At 34.5% G+C, this 27,397-nt stretch overlaps 1 protein-coding gene across 1 annotated transcript in view; it reads right to left on the bottom strand.

Annotated features, from left to right (window-relative positions):
* Positions 1–27,397, bottom strand: part of Fs (Follistatin) — a 214,740-nt gene that overhangs the window by 94,398 nt on the left and 92,945 nt on the right. The window contains exons 2-4 of the mRNA XM_085943533.1: positions 6,018–6,209; positions 4,162–4,383; positions 1,676–1,945 (exon numbers count right to left, since the gene is read on the bottom strand). Coding sequence (XP_085799659.1) covers positions 1,676–1,945; positions 4,162–4,383; positions 6,018–6,209 — 684 coding nt within the window. The remainder of the gene's footprint in view (positions 1–1,675; positions 1,946–4,161; positions 4,384–6,017; positions 6,210–27,397) is intronic.

Consider the following 27,397-nt stretch of genomic DNA (forward strand, 5'->3'; position numbering starts at 1 on the left):
ATACAACGTTTTTAAATTTTCTGTTGAATTATTATGCTCAATATGCTCAAACTTGTATTTGATATAAAGTAAATAAAAAACAAATATAGAATACTGAAATGTCATTTTGATTTCCATAGTAACGCACGTATAGATTAATAATTTAGTTGCTAGGACCACCCCCTTAGCAACCAATAATAGTCTTTTACTTTTTACGGATTTTTCTGAAATAACTTTCCATACAAAACAGAATTAACTGAAAATGAATTCAATTCTGCTTAAAGATGGCTAAAAATATTTTAAAAGAATGCATTGGCATCGTGTTCTGATATATTCTAAAAGTTTCAAATGTCTAGCTAGTCGGGAAGTTAGTTAAAAATCTATTGCAAGATTTGCACTGGACAAACAAGAATACGAACTAATAAAAACGTTGTAAAATAATAGGTACATTCGTAGATTTAATATTATCCAGCCTCGAATAATAAATAATCCAATTACAAATATAAATCAAATGAAAGTACGTCAAATGTTAACCTATGAGAGATCCTGACACTGTCTATCAATCAAAATTAATAAATGTATTTTCAAGGAGTTAATGTCTTGATTTGAGATTACAAAATATGCTTGCCAATATTGAGAATGCATCTCAGAATGCATCTCGCCTACAAATATTTTTCTAAAATATAAAACTAACATGTTTATTTATTTCTGAGGTGTTCCAGATTATGTATGTCCAATAAATAATGCTCTTAAATCTAGTGTAATATTATATTGAATAAAAAAACTAAAAAATAACTATGGTATTATTATCTCAAATCTATCACCTGTGGACTTATTCATGTTGTGTTGTTAAGCCCTCAATATACAGGATACGTCGTATGCGTTGAACGTTTAATGTTTCCTTCGATCAATTTAATTTAAATAAGAATTACTCTGTTCCTTTATGTTATTTTTTTTTTATTCTTATATTTTAATTATGTCCAGTATACACATCCGTGAGTAACTTATGGTTCGATATCCTGGTCCATAGAGAATGAACTATTTAAATTTCATGTGTGTAGACAATATGATTCATCTATTTATAAATATTACCTATATACCTAATCTAACTACTCTAAAATCCTACTGGTTATTTATATAGTATCGAATATAGGTACATAGTCTAAGTATACTTAATTTTTTTTTTAAATGATATAATATTAAATATTGTATTGGGTTTTTGCAACTATATAATATGTTTATTTAAATAATGTTTAAGACGGTTATTTCTTATAGATCTTTGGGTTGTCACCGTGCTCACAATAATCTCTGAAGCGCTTTCAAAATTGAGTTACTAATGTGTCGCAATTAAGTATGATACCTATAGCATAGTGGTCCACGTGCATGGGCGCGAAACCCGAGTGATTCAGGTTCGATTCCTGCTGGGTGTCGTATTTAAAAAAAAAAAAAAAAGATTTTTTTCTATTGGTTATATATTATTTTCTCAGAAGTGTTAAAATTATGTATGTTCAATAATTAGAATGTTACATTTTTAAATCTTGTGAATTATTCGTTGAATAAAAAAATAGTTAATTTTCAATTTATGCAGCAATGCCAAAGATTCATTATCTTTATAATAGTTCTTCTATTGGCATCTTCAATACCTCCTTTCAGGCACTCATCATTGCAAGTTTCGACAGGAAAAAATAATACTCACGATTGCAGGCCCCCCGGTACGCCAAAGGTATACTCCTGCCAGCTCTACATGCGGCAGCCCGAAGGTGGCAAGCGGTGGGATAGGTGACTCCATCCACCCCGCAGAGAGGCTTAGATGAGTCGTGGTGCTGCGAAGATCCGTCGCTGAAGCCGCCAGCACTAGACGACCCGCGAGCTGGACAGGTTCGGGCGCATCTGACGCAGTGGGCTCTGGAATCTTGGTCCACCACGCAGTGTCTTCCTCCGCCACAACTTATTCGGGCGCAGGAACCTAGGGTTAATATTATCAAAGATGCTTAAATCGATAACGAAAGTGATGAACAATTATTACACTATTTCTGAATTTCATGCAGTACCTAGGTAGGTATATTATAAATATAACAAATTAGCATATTTTGATTATTTTGTGTGCCATTTTTTATTACCACGTTTTTATTAGCCATCTTTAAGCAGAACTGAATTCATTTTCAGTTAATTCTGTTATGATTGTTTCGGCAAAAATTCGTTAAAAGTAAAACACTATTATTGGTTGCTAAGAGGGTCCTAGCAACTAAATTATTAATCTATACGTGCGTTACTATGGAAATCAATATGAAATGTCAAAATGAGATTTCAGTATTATTTCTATCAAGTACAATTTTTTTTGATCGTTTAAGCTAGTCAAGTCAAGTTTATATGATTCAACAGAAAATTTAATAACGTTGTATATAAAAAGTTTTTTTTATCTTGTAATTATTAGTAAATTTCCGTTCATACAATCCACCATAGTATATCTTGCTAAATATTAGTATTTCTATCAAGTACAAAAAAAAGTATTTATTAATACATAGAATTGTCAAGTTTATATTATTCAACAAAAAAATTAAAAACGTGGTAAATAAAAAGTTCATTTTATCTTGTAATTATATTAAATATTTTTATTATTTCCATTAGCCTCGCATCTTATCTGATTAAGACGAAATTAACAAGTAGTTTTTACATTTTGAAGTGCTCTACAAATTGCGTTATTTTTTGGTAATCTGCCTTTGTGGCTCAAATCAAGGTATCATTTATTACATTAATTACTAATCGACGTATGGATTTCTCCAAATTTTATCTTTAACGGACATGCACTTGCTAATAATTTAATACATAGTTTATTAAACTGTCTTTAATTGAATTGCTCTTTCAGTTTTCCGAGTTCTGTAGAATTTTGGGGGAAAAATCTCACTTTTAACTCAAGGAGGTTAATATCAGTAACACAAAATAAAATCCCCGACCGCTGGTTTAGAAGGTTCTACATGTATTTTAAAACATCGTACAAACGTGAAAACTATAGAAAGTATATTTCATTAATTTGAAGGTAGTATAGTGAATCAATCCTTTTCTCTTCATATATACACTGTAGGTAAGTACTGTTCACAAAATATGTAAGCACTACTAATAAAATGAATTTTCCGACTAATTTTCTTCTGGGTATGCTATCAATTCAATTCTTGTCCACCCGAAGAGTGATAGTCTTTTAAAGCATCTCTTTTTAATTCTTCGCGGGGTTCATTTACAATCCGTATACACTGGCAATATTAATTTTCATGTTCCCACCAATATCACTCGTAACTCTACGGCCTTCATGATAGCCCGTCGCAGGACGGATGTGATGTTTCATGATGCTGTGTATCTTCCGATTAACTTATTTGATGGCACCACAAAGGCTGATTTATTTTTATTAACTATATCATGTTTGTGGACGTGTTAAATAGGTTAAATTTATAATTACATTTATCATTTTACTTTAATACCTACATAAGAACATGCTTTCTTTTCTAATTTCTTATTATATTGGTTGTTATTTGTAATTAAGTCATTTTTTATAATTTGTATTTACAGTCGAACTTGGTTATTACGAGGAAGATGGGACCGACTGAATTTGCTCGTTATATCATTATATAACATTTTTCGCGCCACATTCACACTATTTTAACATAGAACATAAAAAATCTGAAAACCATTGTAAAAATCCCCGAAACAAGCATGGCATCCATAGTTGTTTATTGTAATGAAGTGCTAAGCCGCCGGCGCTGGTAGGTACCTACTGACTTCACAAAGCTTGGATTTTTTACATGCAATTTCAACCATATGCGTGTATACTTTTTTAATGTTGTCGGCGAAAACACCAATTAGGTACTTAGAGACTCAACTAGTGTCGTAAACATAATCCGATCCAGGCGGCATCGGTCTATATATAACGCCCGGTCGGATTTTATTGCTTAGGGTTGAAAATTTTGTTTTAAACGATTTTGCTCGGTATACCAGAAAGTAGCTCGTTATAAAAGTGAATAAATGTATGGAGAAAATCATACGCTAAAATGTCAACGAATGTTTACTCATTACTTCCGAGATCTTGCTATTTCCGTGATCGTAATACCAAGTTCGACTGTATTATGTATTATGGCGCATTGGCCAATCGCTGAAGTGCCATATTTCCTAAATAAATAAATAAATACTTACTCTGGCAGTGTCCATAGTAATCGACAGCCAGCTCTCTCGCCCTTCTGCGGCAGGCCCTCTTCCGCAGTCTGCAGAGCGACATGTAGGACCTTCCGTCCGTACCGCAGACGGGTCCTGGCTTCGAACCACCCCCGCCGCATTTCGGGGCACAAACACACCGTGGTCTTCCACGGCGGACTGCGCAGCGACGTCCTTCGCCGCACTGGACTCCGGCACACGTTTCTATTGAAAAATCACATTTAAATATAACATGTATGTATTATATTGCACGTCTTATTACCGCAAATTATCTATACTAATAAAACCAGATCTTGCAGGTGTTCGTGGCGAAGGGTACAGGTAGGCTGTTAAGATCCGCCATAAATAGTGCAGACTAAACTTTGTCAGTCAGACGTATTTGTTTTCATTGAAATAAGACACCAATTTACAGATGTTGTAGGTTAGTTTTTAAAATTCAATTAAACCCTGCAAAAACCACCAAGCCATTAGAGATAATAGTCAAAAAATACTCGTCTATCCATAAAATATCTAAAATTATGCAATTAAATCATACGTAACTTTGGATATTTCATAGATAGAATAATATTTTCAACCTTAGACTATAGATACATCTAGACGCCACCCGTTGCATTGCTAAATGAAGCCGCGTGCCTTGCATTTGGTTTGTGAGCGAGCGAACGCATTCGTCTACAAATGTTCGAGACCATAGACCATTTCGCTAGTGCTCGCCCAAAGTGCTCGTACTAGACGCTCAGAATTAAAATATAATTTTCTATTTTTTACGTTATATAGTATTTTTAAGCGGTCAAATGCAACCATTAGATAAAGATATCCATAATTTAAGTTATTTTAAAGAAACACTAGGTCACTGATATTAAAATATATAATAAAATACAAATAAATTATCACGAACATGTATCAACTTACTTATGAAACGTAATACCATCTTCTTGCTTATCAGTACGGCTACCACATTTTAAGACAACACACAGAACCATCTTTTCTACTTAATTAACCAAAAATATTTACCACTGACTTTATGTTTAACACAAAAATATCAATTTTAGCAACACGAGCACGCAAGTTATCGACGCTATGTGAAGCGTTTCGCCCCGATTTGATGGCGATACTTTTGGAAACTGGCTTGTAGCTAGGAGATTGTAAGGGTGCCGAATACTTTCTCACTCGCACTCATGCATCGTTTTTGTTCAGGCCTTGTTTTCAACCTATATAGTTTGGTGAGGCAGAGCTTAAATAAAATAAACCTAACAATAAGTGTAATATGTATTTGTAATTCAACGAAAACAAATAAGTATGAATGAAAAATTGTGCACAATTTTGTCGGATCGCCCAAAATATACCAAAACTATTATGGTTTGGTTAGCTCGGGTTTAATTGATTTTCAAAAACTAATCAACATCATCTGTAAATTATAGTCTTAGTTTAATAAACACAACTACGCATGACTAACAAAGTTTAATATGCACTATGTATGTTGGATCTTAACAGCCTACCTCCATCCTTTGCAACTGATATATTATAATTATATATATATAGCGATAATAAAACATTTTATTTAAAAAGTAAAGTTGTGACATTATAAAATAAAATCATCATATAACATGTCACAATGTAACCGGCTAGGCCCTGATCCACGCAACATCCTCAGATTTGACCTAGTATATGGCTGAAACTCCGAGGAGTATGCATGCTGCAAGACTTCACGATAAATCTCACCAGACTCGCAAAGTGGTTACTCTTTCAAATTCCACTTATGCTTCATATAAGCACACCTGAAATGGCCACAACGGATTCGATTCAGGCACACGTAATGATCATTTTAGAATAGAAATTACCTCTGCACCCAGTACAAGGGACTCCTCCTCCAAGAACCCTCCAGAAGAAGAGGGCACCCGAATCCAGATCTTCGGAACTCCAAGCTGCAGCTAGTGGCTGGCTGGCTGAGCAGCATTCTTCTCTCGTGACCCTCTCGGCTGTCAGCTCCGTGCAGCGGCCGTTTCGCTCCATGGATGCCCAGCAGATTCCACCTGAAGGACAAAAATAAACTAGGCATTATTATTTTGTTATTTTTTTTATATTTATAAGTATATAATCCAGGTTTTTTTAAAAATACAATGCTTATTTCGTTTGTAAGAACTTGACTCTAAAATCCAGGATAGCCATGTTGAACAAAGAACACTGATATTTTCATAAATATTATCAAAAATAATTCTAACTATTTTGTGAGCACACTTTGTCCAATACAGAGAACTGCAAGTTTTTAAATAAAGTTTCATTTTCGCGAAAAAAAATATAAATAATAAAAAAATTTGTTACTGAAAGACAACGGCTATGCAATTAATGCTTAATTTTAAATCGACTATCATGTGAACTGGTCACGGAAATAAAAATATTAATAGTTGATGTTTTCTCTTCAAAATGTCATTACAATTATAACAATATGACAAGTAAATATGTGGACATGCTTGTTAATATACGTAATACAAGAGAATACAAACATTTATCAATGAATGTTTCTAACCGAGTTGGTGCCAGGGGTTCCACGGGAATTCAAGTCGTATTTTACAACGTTTTTATTGGCTCGTATTCTTGTTTGTCCGGTGGTTGTTTGTCCAGTACAAATCTTGCAATCGATTTTTAACTAACTTCCCGACTAGCTAGACCTTTGAAACTTTTAGAATATATCAGAACACGATGCCAATGCATTATTTTAATACGTTTAGCCATCTTTAGGCAAAATTGAATTAATTTTCAGTTAATTCTGTTTTGTATGGAAAGTTATTTCAGAAAAATCCGTAAAAAGTAAAAGACTACTATTGGTTGCTAAGATGGTGGTTCTAACAACTAAATTATTAATATATACGTGCGTTACTATGGAAATCAATGACATTTCAGTATTCTATATTTATTCTGTATTTCTATTAAGTACAATTTTTTTTGATCGTTTAAGCTAGTCAAGTCAAGTTCACAAGTTCAACAGAAAATTTAAAAACGTTGTATATAAAAAGTTCTTTTTATCTTGTAATTATTTTATAATTGAGTTAAAAAGCAGTAAGAACAGCTGAATGAATAAAAAATTGTCGAATTGAGATTTTAGCAATGAGTTTCGCCACCTACTATGCACCGTTAGTAGGTTTCTGTGAATGTGCTTCAAATATGTACACTAATGTTACAGTTACAAGAGAGAATTGATTTATATTTGTATTCAAATGAGACGTGTAACCAAAATACCAATATAAAATTCATATATCTTTTTTACAAAAGTACCTACTAGGTAATTAATTATTATTCACTGACTGTCGCCAGTGGTACCCTGCGTAGATAGATAGATCATGCGTTATTTAGGGGCAGTACGTATAGTCTAAGTGGGCAGCAAATAAAGGACTGAGTAATAACAGTTTTGTGAATTTTGTTTGCACATATCCATTGTAGAAATAATAAAACGCAGAAGGATATAATATATAGTAAGGGATGGTAACTTGAGGTCTGTTTTTGGCGGCATACCTATAGGTATGTCACTGCTTACTGATTTATAAGTCTATTTTGTAATTAACCCCTCTGAATATATCAAAATGCTCTAAGGGTTTCGTGAAACAAGAAAGATTTTAAATCAATGTTCTAGCTCAGGGATGGCAAACCTATGGCACGGCGGCTCTCGTGGTGCAGTGGGTAAGGCGCTGGCCTTCCACCCGAGAGTTCTGGGTTCGATTCCCGGTCACGACAAAAACATTTATGTGTTTTTCTCAAAGTCCGGGTGTTTGTGATTGTTCAAAATTACTAACAACCACCTTGTACGAAAAAGCAAGGACATGGTAACTAATAATTCTAAAAAAAAAAAAAAACCTATGGCACGCGAGATGATTTTGCATGGCACGCGAATGTTTAATGTTGGAGAGAAAAAAATCGATATAGTTTTAAAAAAATATATGTTTTTCTACAAAAACCTAAATACCTATATAATATAAAATATTAAAATTGCGTATTTTCTTCGGTTTTGAATAATATTTTTATCATTAATATTTATCAATCGATGCGCAAACGGAAACGACGAAATTCATGCATAAAATGACAGATCGCACGGTGTAAAAAATAACAGGTAGATACTCTTCAAGAATAAATTATCATTAATTTAAATTGCATAGATCGGTCCTTAGGTTTTATGCGTCACATATAATAATATTATATCACTGACCTTATCAGGCGGCGGGGGATGTCGCATCGCGTGGACGATGCCTCGTCTGATCCGAGCAATTTTGGCGTCAATTTGTGCGTAAATAACCAAACTAAATAAGTATTATAGTAATACTCAAGAATTCAATTAAGTATGTATTTTTTAATATAATTCTTATAACCAGTTTTTCATTTTTTTCCTGCTCGAACTACTCGAAAAACTGCTCGGCACGTCAGACAGTCAAAAATAATATTTGGCAAATTTTGGCACGCGTACGTAAAAAGGTTCGCCAACCCTGTTCTAGCTTATGACCTCACGATACGTAATAATAATATACAGCTGTTATCTAGCATCATACATAATATAATAGATTTGTTGGCTATCAAACGCATCACTTCAATTTGGGCACTAATAATTATATAATTCGTTTCTCTCTAAACCAATAATTATCAGATAATAACTACTGAGGACATATAATGAAAAAGGGCTTGAGATGTTTATTTTAAAATAAAATAAGTGATAATTACTACAAAAAGTTTGAAAGCCTCTGGTCTACGCTAAGGTATTCCTTTTCGTATCGGGTCACGTGAGTGCATCTGGTGATTGTTTAGCTTTGGCAGGTCTGGCTAGTAGTCTTCTAGCCAGAGCTAGTATATACTAGTATGTGCTAGTATGTACTAGTAACTAGAAGCATCAGTGTCAGAGGTGGAGCCCTGACTGTCGGTGAGGGCGAGGCACTGCACTTCTACGCGAATCACGACACCGACCAAAGGCTGGCAACACTCAAACCATGAGGAAGATATTTTAAATATATTAAGCCCGAGATGCATAGAATATTGAGTTACGTCAAAATCTAAGTGATATACCACAGTTAAGTGACAGTTAAGTTGTGCTTATATTGAGATGCATGTCGCGTACTGTCACGCTGTTACGGCGACAGATTTAGTCTACTATGGTTTCCTCGTGTTGCAGAATATTTTGAACAAACACGATCTCTGTAAATTCAATGATGGAGTAACCTAGTAATGAGTCTCTGTTTTGAACGGAATCCAACCCGCAGACCATAGATAATAGACAACATTCTTATAGAAAATACATAGTGCCAACCGCTAAAAACAAAAAACAGGCGATTTTAACATGATTCTAAAATGTGTAGGCATGTATCTGTCAATGTCAATGAAGTGCAGTAAGCCGTGAGGTGACCTCATTGTTGTTCTGGTAATTTCGGCAGATTTTGCTATCTGACAAAGGTTCAAAATGTGCTACGGGATGGGAGCATCAGTCTGATAACATTTTAAACAACAACAAAAACGACATTACACACTTTTTCCCGTAGCGGCAGCTTACTGTGACGTCACGTGATAGTACACGACATGCACCATAATATATTTTACGCTTTTCAATACTCTTAATTAGTGATGTCATATTGCGTACCGCTATCATCATTATTGCAATCGTTAAAATTTCGATTTCCCGATAATCTATCCATTAATTTATATAAAAATACAAACCTTCCAATTATGAATTTTTACCACAGATAAAGTTTCCATAATATTTTACATTCGATTTTAATTTTGTGTTCATTTGTTTTATTTTTACTGTCAAAACTATGTCGAAATTGATATTGATAAATGTAGAAGCGACCTCAAGAAAAGCCAGGCACTAGTTATTAAAATATTTTAAAGAGGCTTGCGTCCTTATCATCCTATTCACCGTAGCACATTTCGCCGTGAGCTTTCTTATCGAAAATAGATGACCGTATACTATACGCTCATCTCTGATTTTGGCAAAATTTACGAATTCAAGAATGAAACCTAACCTGACCTAACCAAACCAAAGCTAACTTAACCCAACCTAACAAATAATCCAAGATATCGGCTATTTCAAAAAATTGGCTTCGTGTAAGTAAACCGACAAAAACTGTGTTTTATTTAGACATGAATTTTATCTCAGGGCTACACGACCCAAAAAGGTTGGACTTAATATACGACCATATATTTGCGATACAACATTTCACGGTGAAGTGAGATACGACGAACTGCGTGCGTACAAATTTCCGGACACGTCAGTGAGTACGATCTGAATTCCGACCTTGATCTCATGTGTGCTAGATTTCAAAATCAGCCAAGTCCATAACAGATGAATAGGAGAAAAACAGCTTTTTGTTTTCTCAAGTACACAGTCACAAGGGTGAAAGTTTATATTATTTCGAGTACAGAATATTTAAAATTAATAAGTTCCACATTCCGATAATGCATAAATGTTAGAAAATAGTAGTTCTTCAGCATTTCACCAAAAAGTCTAAAATACCTAAAGGTGGACTTGGCTAATTTTGAAATCTAGAGACACTCATGGTCTTGACTTTTTTCGGTTCTGTCATAATATTGCAACCCTTTTTGACCAAACTGTTAATAGGCAGATTGGTTTGGAGAGGTTTGTGTTTCATGTTGTTAATATACCACCATATTATGAATCTACTATATTATTCAACAAAGTCCAAAACCATCTAAAATAGGTTAACAACAGTCCTAGTTCATATTGTATATCTGATTCATTCATATTTTGAAAGGAAACATCGGCTAGATATTTTTTTTATTTAAAAAAATACTAGAGTATTTTTTTCAAAGTCCAATAGTTGCACGTAAAGTCACCAAATCTGAATCATTCAATAAATAATAATTTATTATGAGTATTCATATTATAAAAAGATTATTTATATTTGAGTAATCAACTTTGATAATAAATACCTACCCTTAGCAAACACATTATTAGGACTTTTTTGACACTATCCGAAAATACTGCCTATATAGGCATAGACATTCTTGGCTTTGCCCTAATCAATGACATTATTAATGGACAACGCACTCAGTACAGTAGCTAGCAAGTAAATATAGCGTAGCGATATTCGCACATGTATAGGTAGACGTCACGCAATTTCCATTATGCGATATCACGCATCGGGAATTTATAGCAATATCACCTTCATTGTAATGGCGTTAGAACAGTGTTTCTAGTGCCAATGTTCATTTGAGCGAACCCGTTCGAACCGAACCATTCGGCAGACCCGGCAAAAAGCATCGGGATGTTATAGCAATATCACCTTTGTTGTAATGGCGTTAGAACAGATTATGCCATTCGGAAGACCCGCCAAAACAGTGAGTGTCATTTTTTTTCCAGATGCTTCGTCCATATTAATGTCATTGGCCCTAATTGATTCATATTATGGGGTCCATAACATATTATACGACGTAAAATCTTCTTCATGAATGTTTTATGTGCATGTTTATGGAAACAGTATATGAAAGCAACACGAGGTAAAACTATCATGGCTGGGACATGTGTTCCGGATACCTCCAGAGAGTGCGACACTTCGTACCCTTGTTGCACAGCCTCAAGGGTTTCGTCGTTGTAGCCGGCCCTTCCTCACTCTGTAGCGGTGCTACAAAAGTGATCTACGCGCAAGTCTGGAATGGCGGGAGGTGCAAGAGTTGGCGATGGATCGGGGAAGTGGCGCGAACTTGTGCTTGTCCTATGCCCCAATACTGGGTCGTGACAGGGTGAAAGAAGAAGAATAAGACACTGGAATAACCACTTAACCCCATAGAGCTTGTTCTGAAATTTTGTTAGTGTTACATTTTCTTGTTATAAAAGGAAAATATTTTGCCATTATTCGGCTAATTTAGTAACATTATTTCTTTCGTTTTAAATCAAAAACTATTTTGAAAGATTACATTTAATAAAACTAACAAACAAAATACCAATAAACTTTGTGGCGTAAGGCGGTAGTGATTCTGATGAATATTGCGATTTATGACAGCTTTTTTTGTAGATTTCCCGCGGAAAAATAAATATCGCATGGTCGACATTATACGGCTTGATATCCGGCATCCTGTCAAAAATATAATACGGCCGGGTCGACAACAAACTAGCGCCTCTAGCGGGAAATGGTCAAAGTCAAAAACGTCCACTGCTTTTAGATGGAGTTGTATTTATATCGCAGCAAACATACAATTTATCATACAACACTGAAGTAATATAATTTTATTTGATAGTATAGCTTATTTCCCTCCAAGGGTCACCGGAGAAGAATAATCCATAGATGATTAAATTTGATAGAAAAAATTGTTTTATTAAAGATTTTATGATCGTATCGTAATGTTGCCATTTATATGCATAGCTTGATTTATAAATGCATACCTATATTCCAAATAATCAACATCTTAGTTGAAGGAGCTGTGGCGTAGACGAGGTGCATAGAAAAACAATGTCGCAGACTAGAACCTCTGTTGCAGTTGGTCAATGCACTTTAGTTGCATGATTTTTGATGCATCGCTGCAACTCGAGACTAACTGTATCAACAGAGAAATAGCTCGAGCGAAAATTTATTAGTTAAGGATTGAAATCCCGCCAACATATTATTATTATCGATAGCTGCGAAGTATGTATTGGTGAGTGGTGACTAACCCTCGATATAAAATGATTAATTAATGTATTCATTTATTTAAAAACAGAATTCTGAATAAATCAGAATTTAGGACGTTCACAACATGACAATCATATTGAAAAAGAACTGGCTTTTATCATACGTGTCGATTAAAAATACATAGCAAATATTACCCTCAGAAGAGAGAAGAAACATTTATAAATAATGTTAAATATAATAATACGATAATACAGTTCACTACAGAAAGGACCCACTGCGTTAACATTGAAAAGCTTGTTTTATTTAAACAGTCAATCAAAAACAGTTATGTGTGTCAATTAATTATAAGTCCACATTTCAAAAAAATAAATTAAATAAATAAACAACAATTCACAGCACATCACTGAAAATGTATATGTTTATAGGGAGTGCATCGATTAATTTCGTACCCCTAGCTAAAGGTGCAGCGGCAAATGATCTTCGACGCAAATGACGCAACCGATTCGTAAGAAGGTTTAAAGGGCGCCTCGAAACAGTTCAAACCAGTCATACTCTAAAATTATTAAATCATACGAAATTTATTTTAAAAAAATCTCCCAAAATTAGTATAAAATAATATTGCCCAACGCATAACAAAATCATTGCAACTATATGAGTATATACCTATCGTAACCATTCAAACAGATGTATGTACGTTCACACAAAATAATACTGTTTTCTTCGATAGTGAAGAGGTATATTGATATTTTTACTTGTTACGTTGGTAAATTGAATTTATGGTTTTTATTTTTTTTAAATATGGCGGTCTGGGGGGGGCTGACACGACGTCGCTGTAGGATTGGTTTCCCGAATAGACCAAATGTTCAGGAAACGAAAAACAAATTTCATAATCCTATATTTAAATACATGGAGATATTTAAATTGTTATTTTTACAGCATATGAATGATGTATTCATTACCATTACAAAGTAATTTAAAGAAAGGGATGGTTCTCGTCCAATTAGATACAAAAAAACATTCTGCATTAAGAGGTCGATTTCGACAAAAACGGATATTCGGGAAACCAATCCTATAGCGACGACGAGGAAACATTTTTGAACCAGAAGAGGTCATGGTTGCGACCACGTAGGTAATTGATTGGTTCATATAAATTAAAATAGTTTAGGACGACATCAGGATTGGAAACCACCCCTCATGAGAGTAGATAAATATAGATAAAATAGTAAAAGAAATGACCTATTTATTAGCTTCAAGAAAGTAAAAAGTGAGCATTCCATGAAAAAGGCAGTCAGAAAATAATTGTAAAAATAATTTAAACATGATAATAATTGTCAAAATATAATACCTACATAATCCGCATATGAAGTCGTGGGTCTCGGATTCAAATCCCGGGTTGAGAAAGTGGTTAACTTATATTTCCCGTTAAAAATATAAGTATTAAAAGCCTCGGCAGCCAAGATTTTATTCTAACTCCAAAATCAATAAAAAAAAAAGTGATAAGTGTGATAATATCGTCGTATTCGGGTAGTTAATTATCCCGGGAAGATAACTGCGATATTTTTTAACACAACCGCCCACTACCGCGTTAACCACGAGTTGTTAAAATATGTCGTTGAGTAGCACAGTTAACACATCTTACTTGATTTTAATTAGATGGATTTTGAATCAAGTAAAATGCAGTGATACGGCACTGCATGTTAATAATATTTGGAATTTCTCTAAGTGATATCCGTCAAAACAAAATGCCTAATTCCACCTATTCGACATTCTGACGGTGCTGCTTTACGGTAGCGTATCATGGCACCTTAGCTTAAGTAACCGTATACAGAGCTTTTTGAACAGATGTTTGCGACGGATACTGTGTGTATTGTGGTATGACTTTAGAAGTGACGAGGGGATAATAAAACCCACCAGACAGCCTCTCATCACGCTGAGAGTGAAGAGGCGACATTGGACCTAGCTCGTCCACGTGCTGCGGATGCCAAAAAAGAACTTTAATCTGACTTATATGTTTTTCAAGCCAACCGGATTCTGGCGTCCAGGAAGGCAATAAATACTATCTATAGAGTGTATATATCGATGCTTGTATGAACTGGAACGACGTAAGAAGACTGGCTATCGATAGGGGTTCTTGAAGGCGCCACGTGGTGTCCATATGCTCCAACTAAGGGACGAATAAGACTGAAGAAAAGATATCCCTGTTATTTTAGAGCAATAAAAATAACGGCAACGTGTTACTTGTGTTAACACTATTAAGAATAGCCCTGCTGAACCTTTAAGGTTTACTATAGTTTCCACTACTACGACGAATAATTAACTTGGACGTTATTTACTCCAAATTGTCTACGTTTGAGAATGTTTAACTAAACTGAGTGTATGTGCAAAACTAATAATGAGAAATAGTGCTTATTGATTCTTAGCAATTTACTTACAGTGATACACGATACACGTATGTTAAAAAAATAAAGGAATTAAAATTATGCAAACAGTAAGTTGTAAGACATTGTTTGCATACAAGCACCTTAAGATAACATTGATTGGTATGTCATATGTCTGAGAATTTTTAAGCGAAGTTATTTTACTGATGTACTAATTGTTAAGATCTAAGAAAATTGATTGCTTCATCGTCTGCCTGGATCAATACACTATTGAATAAAGGGATATCCGAGCTGATCCAATTCTTTCATTTGTGCATCACGTTGCAACACACAGGGGTGGATTAAACCAATGAGTAAAATATATATTTTATCAACAATTTTATAATAATTGTATACCTAAAAATGGTAATAAACCTGCATTATTTAATAACTATTATTTTCTTAAATGGATTGTACCAAGTACTTCTTCGCAACTACACGTAAAATACAATGGCACAAGTATTTTTTTATATAATGAATAATTCACAACATTCTTTATTGGGCGCCTCTCGTGGTGCAGAGCGTAATGCCGGGTCTACACTGGCAACATGTCGCCGGCAACTTCGTTTGCCAGTGTGGACCCGGCATAAGGCATCAGTCTTCTATCTGGGAGCTCTGGGTTCAATTCCGGTGAGGACACAATATATTTATGTGATTTTCTTAAAGCCTAGGTATTTGTGTTTGTTCAAAAATTACTAACAACCACATAATTCATAACATACGTTATTTGAAAATAACTAAAAAACATACGTATTAGATTAATCTTGAAAAAATTGGGTGCTGGACGGTAATCGAACCCATACTTACCCATCCGATTCCAGTGAATGTGTTTTACTTATTTTTCCACTGGTACCCTGCCTAATTACGACCAAATTAACTAATAGCCATGCAATTGAACCACTTCTTAAATTTCCTTATTATAAAATAGTGAAATTTCGTACAATGCTTCAACGTACCTACAGTAATTATTTATTTACAAAAGAGAGTATCTAAATATGTGCTTTTTCTCTTCATCATAATGCTCCATCCTTGTCCCTCCAAGGAGCTGGTAGTATTTATGTGTTTAATATAGAAACTCTTTAAGACATTCGGGCACCATTTGATCAGTATTTTCCAACTGTTTTGGCAAAGTATATAAATATACCTAAGTATGTATTATAATATATATTATATTATATTTTTTCGTAGTTTTATTTACTGTACTATTTGGTTTTGGATGCTCCTTTACAAACTTTGTGACAAAGCGAGTACATACCTCATAATAATATGTTCCATGGAAAATCAACCCTATATTGGGAACGTACAGGGAACTCAGAAATGGAACGTAAGAAAATATTATCATGTGAGATGCACTGTCAAAGTTTTTTGACCTCAGGAGAAATAATACACAAGCGCCTAATAGCTGCGATACAAAAGTATGTATGTGCTCATTAAAGGTGCATTACCGAATTTACCTGTCCAATTGACACCAAGGCGACGTTTTGTGACGAAGTTAACTTATTTTCCGACAAATAGCCGTTTCTACATTTAATGTGTACGATAAATAAAGGACTGTCTCGTCAGGTCGTAAACTGAACTCTAAAGATTTCCCGTCCTGTGGCGATATATTATTTACAATCGACTTGTTAAATCATTAATGCGTTCTCCATAATATAAGTAAAAATATTACTTGTGTTTGATTTCCTTTTCTTACTTCGCCCCAACTGACCTAAGTATTATAAAAAAAATCAAAGTTTGTTTGTTTAAATTACCTTTCATGCCGATTCCAATTTTAAATTTTCAAAACAGATAAAATCATATTTCACTTTGCTGTCACAATAATTTTCAGTACTGTTCGGTTATGAGGAAAACAGCGGAAAACACATTTTGAAAATACCCGATATACTGGATTATTTGTTTTTTTAGGTTAGGTTAGGTTAGGTTTGGTTAGGTTAACCTAACAAATAATCCATTATTTCGGGTATTTTCAAAATGTGTTTGCCGCTGTATTCCTCATATATCAGTACCTAATTTTCATTTTGACAAGTTGTATCCTTGGGCCAAGGGTCGGCAGAAGCGGTTCGCGAACCACATGCGGCTCTTTACATAGAGGTTTGCGGCTCTTCAGACATAAACTCAAATTTCGCAAGCTGCCTTATAACACATAAGTTTTGATTTCTTAGCACAAGTGGACAGCTATAAAACAACTGCCTAAAATAGAAACAATAATATTTGATACGTGGAATAGTTACAGTAGAATTGAAACAGAATAATGCATGAAAATTTGCAATCATGTGTTCAATTAAAAATAAGTAGCTATTTGCCAGATATAGTAAAGCTATCAAAAGCGATACATGGACACCGTTCTAATTATTTTTTTAATAAAAAATCTTGAACTTTTTTCCTCTAAAAATCCATATACATATGTATATTACATTTATATGCGACTCTTTGGTAACCAATTATCCTGTTTCCCTGACAATTTGGCTGTTTTCACTTGACAAACTGCCGACCCCTGCCTTAGGTCATAGATAAAGATATTTTAATTCTAATGAATTCAAGTGTTGTACTATTCTATTTGAGTCGTTTTTTGCGACCCGGGTTTCGCCCTTCGGCATCTTCAGGCACTATGTGCACTCATCAAGAGGCAAATACACACTGACAACGAATACAGTTAACTCTAACTTATATAACAAATCAATACAATTAAATAGATAAAAACTTTATCACCTACCTATTAAGTCAAGGTTTAGGCAGGGTTTAATTAAAATTTTAATTAAAAATCTTAAAGTTAAGTTAAAAGGTTAATCTAACAAATAATCCAGTATATCGAGTATTTTCAAAATGTGTTTTGCGCTGTATTCCTCATAACCGAACTGTACCAAGCTAACCAGCAACATCTGCGAATTGTATTTGTAGTTCAATAAAAACATATAAATATGACTGACAAACTTTAGTGTACACTATTTATGTCGGATCTTAACAGCCTACCTCCACCCCTACACACATTCACTATTTGTATCATGTGAAATATGTAAGTATAACATAAAATATAATAATAATATAACCGTTTGAAAAAAGTGAAGAGTATTTAGCATTATTCACTATTAAGATTTTTTTCAAATATATATTATGAAATATGTTTGCCATGACGTGGAAAAGGTTGGTGGTTACTGGTTTAATAAACTGAATAAACGCTTGCATTTCGGCACCATATACCATACCGCAGTGTTGAATTCCGCTTCGTCACAGTCACTCGTGATTCACGAGTCAATCTTTGTATGTGAAAAAAAACTAGTCGATGCAAGTGCATATTGTAATAGTCAAATAATAGTGTAGAAAAAAAATCCGTTAGAGGTCGGAGTCTAGAATTTAATCTGAGCTGTCTGTGGTAGACCCTGTTATCATTTCTATGTGATCTATCAAAACCATTGACGCTTGAACAGCGGCACGCGAGCAATACTTTTTATTTTATGTGAAAATTCAATAATCATACAATAGTAACAGAGTTTACTGCTCCAGCGCACATATTATATACACAAAACTGCTTTCGGCCGCTACGGCATCGATCTAGGGTAGGTTTGTATCTAAGTATTAGCACTTATTGTAACAATTACAATAAGTTAGCCGTCTAAACTATCTATCTCGCTCTAAAATTTAGCATAGCCAAGAGAGGTGCTGTTAAAACGTACCACTTATTGTAACAATTACAACTAACGTAATGTAATTGTTCCAATAAGTGCTTATACTTCGATACAAACCTAACCTAGATAGCGGCCGAAAGCAGTCTTGTGTATAGAATAGATGCGCAGGTGATTGTATTATTAAATTGGTCATCATAATAGATTTTTGGATTTTCACCGTATATTTTTCATCCGTCTTTCCTCGATATTTCGGGCTCGTTACAGAGGCCTTTCACTTTTTTAACACTACAACAGACCTAGAGCCCCAATGACAGTAGTGTAGTTTAGCTATAGTGTATTTAGTAATAGTAGTGAAACGATCACAAACACCCAAGCTTTGAGAAGATCATATAAATATATTGTGTCCTCACCGAGTCGAGCCCGGAGCTCCCATATGAAAGGCGAGCGCCTTATGCACTGCACCACGAGAGATAAGAGATAATATTTTGACGAAGTGTACTGTAGGTGTATGAATGCAAACGCCGCTCTAAGCTAGACGCACCAAACGATATGGAGGCCCTCTACGATAATATGTAAATATATTATATAAACATTATAAACCATAAAAAATCCAGTACAACTGACAATGTAGATATCTTTTTCCTGGAACCACACCCTTTAGCTTAATATAATTATAATTTAAGATACAATGATAACACATACTCATATTAGTGGATTATTTTTTGTGTATTCATTTGGGTGGTGAAGATATGGGCCACTTTGAGATTGTGGTAAATTTTAATATTTTTATGACTTATATTTGAACTGTTTTTGCGTCATCTGCGTCAATGAAAATCGCCACCGATCCCTTTTCACTGAACGCATTCAATGTGGCCAAGTGGGAAGCCAAAATATTGACACAATATATTATTGTGTTTAAATTTTTCTCAATCTTGTTTGTGAAAAATGACATTAATAATTATTGCATTTGATTTTAAGGCTATACTTCAGCTGAGGCATGGTCTAAAAAGATTGTGATTATGCGAAGCGCGGATTGTGCAAATGACGCGAGCCGAACGAAATATAATTTGTCATAAAAATTCAACATGATGCGTCCTTTTAATGTTATGTTTATTATTATATTCGTAATAATAATAGTATATTCATTGACATGTTTTTCCAAGTACATGCGGAACGTATTTTAGTCATTTTTACACGATTTAAGAATATATTCCTCCGACGCCATCACAAAACAAATTGACGTGCTCACACCTTGACTATCAGTCTCCGATTAACGACGACTGCGAAATTTCTTTCCACCTACTGTTGAAAATTATTTGCCGTTTCACTTATGTATACTCTTAACTTGATATGAAACTTCTGTTCCACGTTGGGCTGTATATTTTATTCAATGAGTAATGCTTTAAACTTAAACAATAGTGACTATTGGACAAGAAAAGGTTCAGTATCGCCGATTTAAGTATACCACAAGGTGAGCAGTAATAATTTGAATATTTTTTTTAATACAAGGATCACCTCGGTCGTAAATCCTTAACGTAATACATAGTCTAAAAAATGTATTGTTAAAGGCACGCGTATTTTACATAACTCCATTTTTTACACCCCCGGTCAATAACCTATTTTGGACGCTTTCAAGTTGTTATTCGGATATAGAACATTGCTAACAGACACCACTAGTAGGTAAAATTATATATACCTATTATATAAGTGTATTTTAATAAGATCATTTCATTACTCATAAATTTGTCTTGTTCTTTGGCCATATCCGCCCCTTAACTGGAGCATATTATGGACACCACGCGGCGCCTCGAAGAATCCCTGTCGCTGGCCAGTCTTCTTGCTTCGTACCAAAAACAGGCATCTCGTATCTCCGCCGTATACACTCTGTAGATTGTATATAGCGGCCTTCCAGGACGCCGGAATCAAGTCGGCTTGAAGATGTTGAAATTCTCTTCTGGCATCCGCAGCACGTGGCCGAGCCAGGTCCAACGTCGCCTCTTCACTGTCAGTGTGATGAGAGGCTGCTTGGTGCGTTCTCTTATCTCCTCTTTGCTCCTTAAGTCATACCAACGCACACCCAGTATTCGTCGCAAACATCTGTTTTCGAAGCTCAGTATACGGTTGTTCTGAGCCTTCGTAAGGTGCCATTATTCGCTACCGTAAAGCAGCACCGTCCGAATGCAAGCGTTGAATAGGCGGCATTTGGTTTTTACCGAGTACAATCGTAAGTCCCAGACATTCCGTATCGAGTTGAATGTTGCTCCAGCCATTCCATAGCGAGCTCTTTCTCCAAAATGCCATCTCCCGTGATGTGTACCATGAGATGATGTGAAAAATTTGTAGAAAAGGCAAAAAATAAAAGGGAACACCTTCAAAGCCTCGCGAGTATTGTTTTTTCCAGTATTCGTTGCTCGGCAGAGTTCTCTCGCGAATATCATCTGTAAGGGATCTTGGCATTACGTTTGACAGTAAACTGACGTTTAGTAGTCATATGGATACCATTTGTAAAAAGGCGCTAAAAATGTTGGGCTTTGTCTTGCGTACTTCCCGGGTCTTTTCGGATGTTACGGTATTAAAAATTCTCTATAACTCCTTGGTTAGAAGCAGACTTGAGAGTGGGACTTGGACTACGAATTACTTAAAATTACACTTATGGTGGAACGAGTTTAGATACTCCTTTACTTGAGGTGGTATGGATACTATCTGTGGCTTTATCAAATTGGCTTTCTCTCAAGTATACTTACATACTGTAGTTTAAACACTATACGATATTTATATTTGGCCACGTATTTTTTCCGACTGGTGGTGGTGGTCACGTGGTGAAAATGAGAATTCTGACACTCTCAGTAGTTTGACATGTGTGTCCCTGATAACTATCTTAGAAATCGTGTGACAACGAGTACCTATATGTAACCAAAATAGCTATCGTCTAACAATAGCATAAAATAAATAAACGTCCTGTAGAATTTCATAATAATTTATATTATCATTTGTAAAACGGAATTCTAACAAGTAAATGCAGACTCAATTATTTATTTTTTAATAAATTTTAAGTATAATATCTTTGACTCCAAATTAAAAAAAAATCTTTTTAATGTTTTTAAATACCTACGTGTTTATTAATTAAAACAATTTTTAATATATATATTATCAAAAAAAAATCTCAAATTGCAAGCTTCGAATTTTTCTGTGTGCCTCTGGTAGGTGGAGCATTCACCTTGAAGCATGGATAATTATCGTTATAATCTCACAGTTTAGATTTAGTATAAACACGTTGAAAGTGATATTTTTCAAATTTAAATACTGTACGTGTAAGGCCGATAACATACGTAAGTCATTTTCATGGATAATGGCATTATTACTGATGCGGTATTGCTGTCAGTAATATTAACCTTTCAGTCTAAGGTTGGCTATATGAAACGTTGGTCACGGGTAGGGAATCCAATCCCGGGATCCCGGACAATTTTCGATATATATAAATCCCGGGATTAGTAAGCATAATCCCGAAACCTTCGGAATTGATTTTTTATCAATCACAATCAATTAGTAGTGTATAAAATTATGTTAGTGAAGTGTATGTACATGCACATATCACAGGGGAATCGCCGGATGCTCACGGATAATAAATAACCATTTTTTGTTGTCATACGCAATCGTAAGAACATCATAAATATGATAAATTCGTTCATTTAACCAGCTAGACGCCACTGACGTTCTGGCACGTAAACGGCGTCTAACCGCCAGTGCCACAGAAATCCAGGCAGGCACTTGTTTCTACGTCGAATTTTATGAATATTATCTTTTCGTAAATAAATTAAAAAAAAATGTTTTACTTTCACATTATTTATTATCTATATTACAATATTATTTACTCCAATAGACCCATATATTTCCAAGATGGCACAGCCTCAAGGGTTCCGTCGTTGTGGACGGTCCTCCTTCACCCTGCAGCGGTGCTACAAAAGCGATCTACGTGCTACAGGTTTGGAACGGCGGGAGGCACAAGAGTTGGCGATGGATCGAGGGAAGTGGCGCGAACTTGTGCTTGCCCTATGCCCCAATGCTTGGTCGTGACAGGGTGAAAGAAGAAGAAGAAGATTTCCAGGATTGAACGTACACAATATTAAATGTCTTAACCCAATGCTTACGGGCCGCACAAAATTGTGTTTTTGCTAATTACTTTTCAAATGCAAATTAACACGTTGATTACAAAATTAATTAAAAGGGCCCGTAAGCATTGTGTTTAGTATAAATTATACTAGACATTTTTGACCTATTTTATCAATGCTATCTGTATAAATATAAATAAAAAATATCAACTATTGAAAAAACGCTAATCCCGGGACCAGTACCAGGATCGTCAAATTGTAATCCCGAAATCCCAGCATCGAAATTTTGGCTCGGGATTAGATTCCCTAGTCACAGGCTATGATGGCTAGAAATTTAATATATTTTTAGACTGTAACGAGTGTATTGACTTTCAAGTCATCACGAGAAAATCATCATCTACGATGATCTCGCCTAAGTACAGCAATAAAACTTGGAAACAGAGATAATTGAAGTATCTCCGATTGCTACCTTCCCGGACACGATCTGAATCTGCCTGAAGTGATACGAGTCGAAGAACCATTAATACATGGTAATCATTTGCGATGGAAATGATTTCTTAGAGATATTTTGTAACATGAATACGAGAAATCAAGATTAGACCTCATAAAACTGCATCAAAGTCTTGTAGCAATCATATGCAATATTATTTTTATATGTACCTACTGTGGAGTAATTGCTACTTTGCTGTAAATACTTTTACACAGGGTTGGAATTACATATTTTAACACCCGGGAAAAATAAACGCACCCATTACGTAGGTAATACAAACTTGTATGTTAACATCTAGGTACTAAGTTGATTGGCCGCGCAGTTTAAGCGTCTGCCTATACTATAGACTACCTACTACTTATACTTTTTTATTATTCTATTGGCAATCATAAAATAAAATGGCGGCCTCGAAGTATCTTGCTTTATTTACATAATCTATGTGCGGCTTAAGACGATACTTCAGTGAAACGGCAAATAATTTTCAACTATAGGCGCGACGAAATTTTGTACTCGCTGGCAATCGGAGAGCGAACGTTGAAGTGTGAATACGTCAATTTGTTTCGTGATGGCGACGAGGGTATTAATTCTTATATCGTGTAAAGATGACTAAAAACGTTACCCATTTACTTGACAAAGAAAACATGTCAATGAATATATTATTATTGTTACTAATATAACAATAAACAGAACATTAAATGGACGCATTTTGGATTTACCTATATGAAAAATTATATTTCGTTCGGCATGCGTCATTTGCACCCGCGACCCGCAATCCGCGCATAGCCTAGCCACGATCTTTTTAGACCATGCCTCAACTGAGGTATAGCCTTAAGCGTCGGCCTATATCATCGTGGGTCCCAGGTTCGAATCCTGTGTCTGGCAAGTACACATATTATTTTTCAATTTGTGTACGAGTCAGAGTATGGACATAATAGGTTGAGCAAGTGGCTAACATCCATTTCTCGTTAAAAAAAAAAACAAATAATCTGTTAATACCTACAAACATCCACTCTATGGAGGCCCATATTATGATCTTATGTGGATCGGATATGATCGGAAAATTATCTACTATGGCTTGGGTTAGGCAGTGTATAACTGAATTTTAAAAACTAACAAACACTATCTACACATTGTATCTTCGTTCAATGAAAACAAATACGTTTGACTGAAAAAAAATTGTGTGCGCTATTTATGTGGGATTTTAACAGCCTACCTCCACCCTTCGCCACTGGTACCTACGTAATATACCAGACAGTGAAAAGCGGCAAAAGCATCTTACAAAACGACTCGATTCATAAACGAGTTTGAACGGAAAACCGAGACAGGATTCGAATCGAATTTGTCCGCGGGTTATTCATTATTCGATGCATACAATTTATCATGAATTTATGCAATATCCTACAATAATAATCAAACTGCTTATTCAGGGCATTGATTCTAACGGTCAAGCAAATTAAATGAACGAGTCATTCATTATGAGTATTTAAACTGAAAAAGATTATGACCAGAAAGGTGACATTAAATAACATAATTTTCAGAGCATCGGAGCAATGGGTTTTACCCGGAGCTCCGAAAATTTGTAGTGCTTCACTGCTCCGGCTGTTTTTTTTTATTATAAAATTTTCGTCCTAAAATCCAATGAAAATATTATATTTGACACTTTGCAACACTGAAATTATTTGAAATACGGCCAAGTGATAAATAACCTATTTTTTTGACAGAGAAGGCAGATAATTAAAAAGACGATTTGCTGATAAAATTAATAATGCAATGGACGAATAATAAACGTTATTTAAAAACTGTTTTTTTTTTAATTTTTAACATTTGTATACTTACTTACATAAATATTACCTATCAAAACTTTTATCCGGAGCGTAGCAGAGCTGGAGAAAGTATTAGGTCCCGGAGCGGAGCAACTCAAAAAAAGGTCCGCTCCAACCCACTGATAATTTTCACCATAAATATAATATACTCGTATTAAAATCATTAAACAAACGATAATCCAACAATTTATTCTCCAATCAGTGTCATTTTTATTTATTAATTACTACAAAGTTAAAAACCTACGTTTACTTAAGATCAATTTTCTTCGCGCTCTCACTTAATTTTTTTACCCAACACAATTTCACGTAGCGTGGGCAAGCTAAACAAAATGCTTCCACCACCAATAACCAAGTTACGTCGAGTTTAATATAATTATTTATGAAATTGACATAAAATGAAAAACTACAGAATATTAATAATTAATAGTTAATACAAACTGTAAATTATTTAATGATTGCTTTATCAGTTATTTATTTGAATAAATGCACGTATTGCGGATACAGTATTTCTAGCATTTTTACAATATTACTTGAATTGAGCTAGTATTACTAGAATATTACAATACTACAGAATGTTACAATTTACAATATTACTAGAATTGAGAAAATAGCTTGATTTAGAAAACGCTGATGAGTAGGTATTAAAAAGGCCAATAGTTGAAATTTATCGCAAATAGTATGTCGCCTTGTAGCATAGAGGTAAATGCAACGGACGGGGCGTAAACCCAGGAGATGCAGGGTTGGATTCCCTGCCGGGGTGGCTAACTTTTTTCAAAAGGATTTTTTCTATTGGTTGTAATATATTTTCTCAGAAAGTGTTTTTCAAAATTATGTATGTTCAATAATCAGAATGGTACATTCTTAAATCTTATGAATTATTCGTTGAATAAAAGAAATAGTTAATTATAATTGATTTCTGTTTGCAATACGTACCTACTTATTTGATACCCGTTACTCATAATAGTCATAATACAGTGTTCCCGAAAATCACCTACTACATAAGACATACACCCAAATATGTAGATAAGTATCTCTAAGCATATGGACCTAATAATATAACACGCGAACGATTCACACAGCGTATTTTGAAAATGGCACGCTAAGTTTGGTGTACAGAGAGAGTACTCGACGAGTACGCGAAGAGTACACAGTAGGCGCCAGGTGATTTTAACATTCCGGCCATAAAACACCTCTCAATGAATTCACTCGCCGTTTTTTTCATATCCGCTGCCAGACTGCGTTGGGGGGTATGGTTGTGTTAATCTTTTTGCCATCGTAGCAAAAAAAATGTATTTTAAATACATGATCTATAATATTTTATTATTACAACGTTTTTCTTAGCTCGTAATCTTATTTGTCCGGTGGTTCTTTGTCCGGTACAAATCTTGCAATCGATTTATAACTAACTTCCCGACTAGGTAGACATTTAAAACTTTTAGAATATATCAGAATACGATGCCAATGCATAAATGCTTTTAATACTTTTAGCCATCTTTAAGCAGAATTGAATTCATTTTCAGTTAATTCTGTTTAGTATGAAAAGTTATTTCGACACCATTATTGGTTGCTAAGCGGATAGTCCTACCAACTAAATTATTAATATTAATATATACGTGTGTTACTATGGAAATCAATATGACATGTCAAAATGACATTTCAGTATTATTTCTATCAAGTACATTTTCTTTTGATCGTTTAAACTAGTATATGATTCAACAGAAAATTTAAAAACGTTGTATATAAAAAGTTCTTTTTATCTTGTAATTATTTGACATGACTTTGAATATCACTTTTGAGAACTTGTAGTGACGACACCTGTGAGGAAAATAAGGAATTATAATTAAGCTTATAATACTGGCTGCAAGATTTTACATTGTAGGTCGAAGAAATTGTCTGTGGTATCGAAATGAATGTCTAGTATTGCTCCGTCACAGTAAGTGTTGAACCTATAAAGTAAACTCATGTAAGCTAACCCAATTTAATCTGTGCCGTGTCCCCGACCAAACTCTGGTTTTATACTAACAATTTTATAATATAAATTAATGTGATAATATCAGCGCTTGAAATGGAAAAGTTTATGAACCGGAACGCTCGATAATTTTATGAAAATATTAACATAGTGATCTAATTTTATATGGTCTATCCAGCTCAGACGGTCA

The sequence above is a fragment of the Rhyacophila brunnea genome, unplaced genomic scaffold, assembly GCF_057557595.1.
Source record: "Rhyacophila brunnea isolate RB1 unplaced genomic scaffold, BYU_Rbru_1.0 scaffold_16, whole genome shotgun sequence".
Taxonomy (NCBI): domain Eukaryota; kingdom Metazoa; phylum Arthropoda; class Insecta; order Trichoptera; family Rhyacophilidae; genus Rhyacophila; species Rhyacophila brunnea.